This window comes from Herpailurus yagouaroundi, unplaced genomic scaffold, assembly GCF_014898765.1.
Source record: "Herpailurus yagouaroundi ecotype Mexico unplaced genomic scaffold, PumYag 194, whole genome shotgun sequence".
NCBI classification, from domain to species: domain Eukaryota; kingdom Metazoa; phylum Chordata; class Mammalia; order Carnivora; family Felidae; genus Herpailurus; species Herpailurus yagouaroundi.
Window position 1 is genome coordinate 4960807 of NW_024412425.1, and position 8552 is coordinate 4969358.

Sequence of the window (8552 nt, forward strand, 5' to 3'; positions counted from 1 at the left end):
GAAGGAAGGAAGGAAGGAAGGAAGGAAGGAAGGAAGGAAGGAAGGAAAAAGAAAAGATTATTTTCAAAATATTACTGTTTAATTGACAATGTCTCCCTTATTCTGACTTTTCTCCAAAACCATCTTTAGGGCACCATTCTTCCTTCCTGCAGCCCAGGTGGATTTTTGTCTCATCTTCTTTTATCTGGTGCTCTTTGTGTCTCCTTGGGAGTATACAGGGTAATAAACATATTCCCTGTGGAAATGGCTCAAATATGAAAGGTGGATGTGTTGGAAGGAAATGGGAGTGTCTTATAAGGACCCCCCGAAAAGTGAAACAGTAAGTAGATAAGAGTGATGAAATTAATAGCTAATACTCACTGAATGCTTTTGAGGTACAAGACACTGCAAACATTTTATACAAATTAACTCATTTATCTTCCTAAAATCCTGTGAGGTATTACTATCACCATATAGATGTTGAAGTAATTTGTCCAAGATCATATAAAGCCACTAGACACGCAACTTGGATTTACAGTCAGGTGACATGACTTCTGGGCATAGTCTTCACACACATGCACACATACACTTTTGAGCTCTTGAAAGGTATAGAGTGTCTTTTATTTACCTGGCCCACAGATGCTCAAGAAATGGTTAACAGAAATGATGGAGTAGGATTCTCCATCAGTGACACTGTAACATCATGATCTTAGCCCAATCTGCAACAAGGTAATACACTCTCACCACTTTAAGTCCTCACTGTCTTGATTTAACTCTGGCTTTCTTTTCCTAGTTCAGTATCACTGTGAAGAGAGGGGCCAAGATGGCAGAACAGCATGGAAGTTTTTTTGTGTGTCTCTCATCCCTGAAGTGCAGCCAGATCAACATTAAACTATCTTGCTAGAAAACCGGTATGAGGATTAACACAACAATCTGCACAACCTGAACCACAGTATCACTGTGAAGGCACTTTAAACCAAGAATTGAAAAACGTTATCATGTGCATGCTTATGCTTTTTAATTGTATGTGTTTAATTCATTCAAAGTTTGAATATTTGGATGAATCCTCTCGTAACAAAATAACAAGGTAACATCAAACTACATGTAGTGAAAGCAAATAAAATCTAGGGATTAAAGGACTACTTCAACTGTGTGGTACCAGTGCTCGAGACAGGAGGAAGGACAAAGAATGGGAGAAACAGAACACTTGCCATTATCCCACAACTGTACATATATAGTGGCCAATCTATCCACAATTATAACAGTTCTTAATCCTTGACACCATGCTGTGCTTAAGTCTCTCAAAGATCCTTCAACATTCCTTAGAATTTTACAATGTCTTAAATAAAACTAAATCAAAGGAAAGATAAATGTCTGCTTTTTAAAAACTCACCATCCCATCCCAAATCTACTATCTCTATTGAGAATTGCTATGGAATGTGCCTTCATCTCTTGGCTTTGTTAGGGTTGCACAAATACTAGAGTATTTTGTCTAAAGTTGGAAACCCTATCACTCATTCCACGTCACAATTACATGTGATATTATACTCCTTTTTAAAATAATTTCTTTCTTATGACACGCAACACCATAGAGAGCATAACCTGAAATATAAGCTATGTAAGTGTCGTTTACTCCCAAGTGTCCAGACAGTCCTAATCCAACCCAGACAGGATTCTGTACTATCCTTCTAGTCACAAGATAGGAAACCATGAGACAAGTAAGACTATTCCATTTATCTAAAACTTAAGACTACTTGAAGCCAGCCCCTTTACAAATCATAATTATCTGTCAAGGTTCAGTGTAGAAAACAAAATGCCTCTCAAGCATTTCAAGAAGGCACATATTACAAGTAGCTGTTTTCAAACTTGGTAGGCAGGCTGGAGGAAGGGTAATGGGGACAGCTCTGTACTATTAATTTCAACGTAAACGCCCGTAACTATGATCCAGGATGGAGAAATGACTGTTGCTGTTATCAGTCATGCTCCCAGCAGGGATACCTTAAAGCCACAAAGCATGAAACTCGACTCTGGATCATGGAGTCCAGATAGAGTTAACATGACAGAACAGGCCCGTGTACTTTGCCTAGAACGACTCCCAGAGTGTATGTGCCCACACACAGGTAATTAGTACTCCTCCTTTAAGATTCAGATTGAAAAGCACATCCACCATTAAGCCTGCTCTGATCTTTCATAGTTTGTTGTTTCTTGGCTATGTTCTCACTGCACTGGTAAAAATTAAAATGTGTGAATTAAGCCAACTGGAAATGGACTGTGAATTATCTTCACGAAAATAAGGATATTCTTAGCACAGAGATCAAGCCATTTTTCTCTAGCTTAGCTAGTCTCCCGCTAAAGCACACAGTAAGGCTTAATGCTTCAAGAGGAAAGTAAAAAACTTTGCAAGAAATATCAGTGTCACAGTGAAGGAGTTCATTATATACAAACTGATTTTATTAGAGACCAAAAACTTTATTCACACCACCTTTTACTTCTTTTGCAGCTTTAATTTTTAACTTTAAAACATTTCCTGGATCCACTGGGTGACTAAATTATCTTCACATGCCCATTAGCTAAAGAAACTTCTATGCAGGACTCGAGTAAAATTGTTTGCTATTGCTATAAGAAATGCATATTCATTTATAATCTACTAATTTGCTCTCCTGTAGAACTGCTTACAAATATCATTGTAAAGAAAGATTTACACATAACTCCTACGTCCTTCAGGCTGTTCTAGCATTAATCTTGTGAGGTCTAGCAAGATAACGCAATGAACAGTTTGCTACATTTCTCATACAAGCTTTCTCTCCAGTGTGAATTGAGACAGAATAAGGGATACACTTTCACTGAAGGACTTCCCACAACTTTCATATTCATATTGCTTCTCTCCTGTGTGTTCAATAAGAGATTCATATTGCCTAATGTCTTCCCCATATGCTACATATACAGGGTTTTTCTCCTGTGTGTACTTACTTCTGTCAATTAAGGGATTAACAGTGGCTAATGGCTTTCCCATATTTATTGCCTTTATGAAGGCAATAAACATTCTCTCTACAGTGTGAACTGTGATAGACAGTAAGGCTTGTATTACTGCTAAAGACCTTCCCACATTCATTACATTCAAAAGACTTTTCTCCAGTATAAATTTTCAGGAAGGATCTATGGCTAAGTGTATTATGACAAATATCGCATTCATACAGTTTCTCGCTTATATGATTTTTCACACGTAGAAAGATTCATATGGCCTAAAGGCTTTTCCACACTTATTGCACTACTGGGTTTCTCTCCATTATGGATTTTCTGATGGGCAGTAAGATTTGAACCTTTGCTAAAAGCCTTCCCACACTCATTACATTTATATGGCTTTTCTCCAGTATGAATTCTCTGATGTACAGTAAGGTTTGAACTACAGCTGAAGGTCTTCCCACATTTAATACATTCATAGGGCTTCTCTCCAGTGTGAATTCTGTGATGTTGAAGCAGGGATGACCTATGACTGAACGCTTTCCCACATATACTGCATTCATAAGGTTTCAATCTAGTGTGATTTCTTAAATGCATGTTTAGTGATTCTGGCTGGTTGAAGGATTTCCTGCATTTCTGACATTCAAAAGGTTTTTCTTCATTATGAATACTCTGATGCTGAATAAGAAATGACAAGCTGCTAAAGACTTTCAGACATTTGTTGCATTCGAACTGTTTCTCTACAGTGTGAATTCTCTGATGTCGAGTAAGGTGTGAGCTACAGCAAAAGGCTTTTCCACATTCACTACATTCGTAAGGTTTCTCTCCAGTGTGAATCTTCTGATGGTGGATGAGAGATGACCTATGAATGAAGGCCTTCTCACATATTCGACACTCATAGAGTTTTTCTTGAGTATGAATTCTCAGATGTTCAATGAGATGTGAAACACGACTGAACGACTTTCCACAGTTCATACATTCATACGGTTTCTCTCCAGTGTGAGTACTCTGATGATTAGTAAGTGATGACACGTGGCTAAAGGCCTTCCCACATTCAATACATTTGTAAGGTTTCTCTCCACTGTGACTTATCTGATGCCGAGTTAGGGATGAGCCATGGCTAAATGTCTTCCCACATTCATGACATTCGTATGGTTTCTCTCCGGTATGAATTCTCCAATGGCGATTAAGGATGGATTGCTTGCCAAAGGCTTTCCCACATTCATTGCATGTATAGACTTTCTCTCTATTATAAGAATGGTTAAGGGTAAGAGATTTGCTCTGGCTGAAGGCTGCCACACTTTCTTTAGGATTCAAAAGTTTCTTTCCACCATTGATATCGTCATTTTTTATAACAGGTTTTTTTGGTAAGCTCTTCTTAAATATATCATGTTTATGTGATTTCCCTTCAGCAGAAATTCTTTGTGGTTCAGAAAGAATAGACTTTAAATGGAGGATGCTTCTGAATTTGTGAATACTTTCCCCAGTGGGACTTTCTCTAAAGGTGAGGGTCACAGGTCTGAAATGTTCTATCTGATTTTCATGCTTCCCCTCCAACGCCTCTATCAATTCCCAGTCCTTGTTAAAATTTGAAAATTCATGACTTTGTTTTGTAATTTTTTCTATTATTACCATTTGGGGTGAATCTTCATCATAAATATCCTTCTTCATTAATAATTCCTTGTTTTCCCATCTTGATTCCCAATCTGAAATATATCAAGAAAGCAAAACACTGCTTTTTCTGTACTTCTTAAAAAGAAACTTCTATGGAAGGATTAGAGAACTAGAGGAAAAATAGAGCACATCTTCATCCCCAGAAAGCACATAACTGACAATTCTCATGTATTCAATCATTTCTGAACAAAGTTCAAATGGAGCAGAAAACAGAGCTCACAGAGATGGGAACAGAGAGTAATAAGGAAAATGAGTTAAATACAGGCAGTCTGTGGAAAAAAAGTGAAACTGTAAGGAAAAAAAAACGCACAAGGTATTCTGGATTCCAAGCCACGTTCTATTCTGTACCTACATTTATGTGAAAGACCACATTTTGGTCTCACACCCTTGGTTCTCCAACCTTCAGTTATTCTCAATTTACCGTCAGTTAGTATGCTTAAAATGCACAATTTATTTTCTTAAGTTTATTTATTTATTTTGAGACAGGGGAGGGGCAGAGAGAGGGAAAGCGAGAATCCCAAGCAGGCTCGATGCTGAGTCCGGAGTCCAACATGGGGTTTGATCCCATAAACCATGAGATTATGCATGACCTTAGCCAAAATCAAGAGCTGGATGCCCAACCGACTGAGCCACCCAATCTCCCCAAAATGCACAATTTACAGTACTGCATTACACAGTTAACAACGAACAAAATAAATATTCTTTATCGCTCTAAAAGATTTAGGCTTTGTTTGTGTAGGATCTGTGTAAAATCGTATCATTTGTTGGACATTAGAAAACATTGTTCCTAGAAACTTTTTTATACATTCTTTACTTCCTCTATCACTCATGTCCACATTTGACCCTCGAAGCTCAGCCTTAGGGAAAAACTCATTTGCCATCTAACTGACAGCCTTTCTTTGCCTAAAACCATTTGTATATTTTTCCTTAAGTGGACTTAAAGAGAATAATTTGCTTTATTTTGTTGCAAATAAAATAACAATCTGAATTATAATGATGGCAAAACCTCCATTTTTGATTAGATAACATAAGTAATGCAGAAAGATAATAACCCGGGGTGGAGGAATGGCTGTTTTGAAATCTAAGGATCCCTCATATGTTACATTTGGGATCTCTGAAGAGAGTACCCCTAAAATATGCAAAAATGCCTCCATACTTTCCACAAGCATGTTTAAGAAAGACTTCTTTTGCCTGATTCTCCACGACTCATCTGGAAACATACCTTTTGACAGTTTCTTCTCCACCATCCAAGGTTCTTTCCCATCCTCCAATAAACTGATCACATATGGCTTAGGTATGGAAAGACCTGCTTACAGGAAAAATACAGAACCTGTTTAAACTGTGGTCCTCATGAAGGAGAGGCCATCATCATAAAAGGAACGAAAGGAAGTTTCACTGAAATGGGAAGATAAGCTTCAGGCAGGGCACAACAGAACTCTACACATCCTTGGGAATCTGAAACAACACTTCAGCCATTTACTCAAGAGGATCTCCAGTAATTGACAGAAAATCTCCCCAACTGGGGTAGAGAAGGAGCTATGCTTACCTAGAGAAACCAGGTTCTCATAATTCTGGACCATCACATCCTTGTATAAATCCCTCTGAGCAGAATCTAGCCATCCCCACTCTTCATGAGAGAAGTCTATGGCCACATCACTAAATGTCACCTGAAAGAGCAAACATATTTAGGCTCAGTCATAGCCAGGGCCACTTCTGTCACTGACTAAGGGACAAAATTACCCTGGTTGTAGAAGAAAGGGAACAAGATTCAGTGGTTATAGCAATGACCAGGGATCTAAGTTACATAGTAATTGGATAATTATGTGTTTGGCATTGTTTTACAATAAGGGTAAGAGAAATATGAGAGTTTTTGCTTCAGGAGAGTTTTTTCTGCCAAAGGGAAGAAAATGCTAAAATTTTTAAAATCAGCATTCAACATGTGACAGCATAGAGTCAAGTACTTAGTTGTACTTTTTTTATAGCTTACATGACAGGTAAATAAAAAATGATGATCCAATAAGGTTCAAAAGAATGATCCAGTATGTTCAGAAAAAAGACATCTTTATATTAAAGAAAGATACATATATAACTAGTTTATAAACAAAAACCATTTATGGTATATAATTAAACCTTGTATTGATGATCTGTAATTTAAAAAAATTGAGACCCATGGGCAAGAAAACTAAAGAACAGTTTCATGCCATAGGCAGTCCTTGAATTGGACCTTAAAGTACAGGCAAAGAGGGGCACCTGGGTGGCTCAGTCGGTTAAACATCCGACTTCGGCTCAGATCACGATCTCAGGGTTTGTGGGCTCCAGCCCCACGTCAGGCTCTGTGCTGACAGCTCAGAGCCTGGAGCCTGCTTTGGATTCTGTGTCTCCCTCTCTCTCTGTTCCTCCCCAACTTGTGCACTCTCTCTCTCTCTCAAAAATAAACACTAAAATAAAAAAAAAAAAATTGAAAAGTACAGGCAAAGAATCAGAGAATACATTTCAAGGAAAATATTCTAAGAAAATAGTACCCATTCATGATATTATTTAAAATAGCAAACCTTTAGAAAAAGCTTAAATGTTCAGTAACAGCTTACTCATTAGTCAAACTATAATATGTGCAAAAAACGTATACATTTAAAATGGCATTATTATTATCTTTCATTGATGACATGGACATTGTTTGGCTATGATACATTTTTCACTCCAAGTGGCTGATTCAATATTCTATTATTTTATTTGGATATTCGGCCTGTATATTCATTAGTGATACTGGTCTTTGGTTTTATTTATTTAAGTGTATTTATTTACTTTTAAAAAATTTTTGTTAACATTTCTTCACTTTTTGAGAGACAGAGACAGAGTGTGAACAGGGCAGGGGACAGAGAGTGAGGCAGACACAGAATCAGAAGCAGGCTCCAGGCTCCAAGCTGTCAGCACAGAGCCCAACGCAGGGCTTGAAGTCACGAACCGTGAGATCATGACCCGAGCTGAAGTCACAGTTCAAGTACATTGGTCTATTGACCAATGTCAATAGACATTTCAGGCTGGATTATCGTGGTGGGAGCTGTCCTGTGCATTGCAGAGTGTTTAGTTAGTAGCACCCTTAGCCTCTACCCATTCCCCTGCACCCCAGGGCTGTGACAACCAAAAATGTTTCCTCCAGATATTATCAAATGTCCCCTATGAGTAGGGCTAAAGGAGACAAAATCACCCCTGTTGGAGAACCACCACTTTAGAAAATTTTCACAGTTCCTTGAAAGATTCTTAGCCCTATCTACCTGTGCTCAAGATGTTCTCTCAGTCTGGTATAACTTCACTTCTATCTCTGCCTCCCTGGTACCCTGGGTCACCAAAACCAGTTCCAGCCTTGCCTCCTCAGGGATGCTTCAACTCTTCCTGCCCCTTCAGTTGCCTGGGCAGCCTGGGATGTTCATTCATCCTTGTCCCCAGAAGAACTTAGGATATTTATTCCAGCACCTATCTTAATTTCTTATGCTTTCTTACTTTTCTACCGCCCTGTACTGGCTCAAAACAGTAGCCACTAGCCACATCTGGCTATGTACGTTTAAATTAATAAAAATTAAAAATTAAGTAAAGTTTAAAATTTAGTTCCTGAGTCACTTTAGTCACAGTTCAAGTACTCAATAGTCACAAAGGGCTGGTGGCTCCATATTGGACAGTACACAAAAAGAACATTTCCACCACAGTTCTCTTAGGGGGTGCCTGGGTGGCTCAGTCAGTTAAGTGTCCAATTCTTGATTCTGGCTCTGGTCATGACCTCATGGTTCACAAGTTCGAGGCCCACATCAGGCTCCACGCTGACAGTGAGGAGCCTGCTTGGGATTCCCTCTCTCTCCTCTCTCTGCCCTTCCTGTGCTCTAAATAAGTAAAACAAATGGAAGGAAGGAAGGAAGGAAGGAAGGAAGGAAGGAAGGAAGGAAGGA

The 8552-nt window shown here is 38.6% G+C and overlaps 1 protein-coding gene across 5 annotated transcripts in view; it reads right to left on the reverse strand.

Annotated features, from left to right (window-relative positions):
• Positions 1-578: 578 nt before the first annotated feature.
• Positions 579-8552, reverse strand: part of ZNF181 (zinc finger protein 181) — an 11925-nt gene continuing 3951 nt past the window's right edge. For 2 of the 5 annotated variants that reach the window (XM_040446183.1, XM_040446181.1), the window contains 3 exons: positions 6161-6281; positions 5837-5923; positions 579-4646 (listed from right to left, as the gene is read on the reverse strand). In XM_040446183.1, coding sequence (XP_040302117.1) covers positions 3169-4646; positions 5837-5923; positions 6161-6281 — 1686 coding nt within the window. In that variant the 3' untranslated portion in view covers positions 579-3168. The remainder of the gene's footprint in view (positions 4647-5836; positions 5924-6160; positions 6282-8552) is intronic. The other 3 variants (XM_040446186.1, XM_040446184.1, XM_040446185.1) reach the window with 3 other exon arrangements.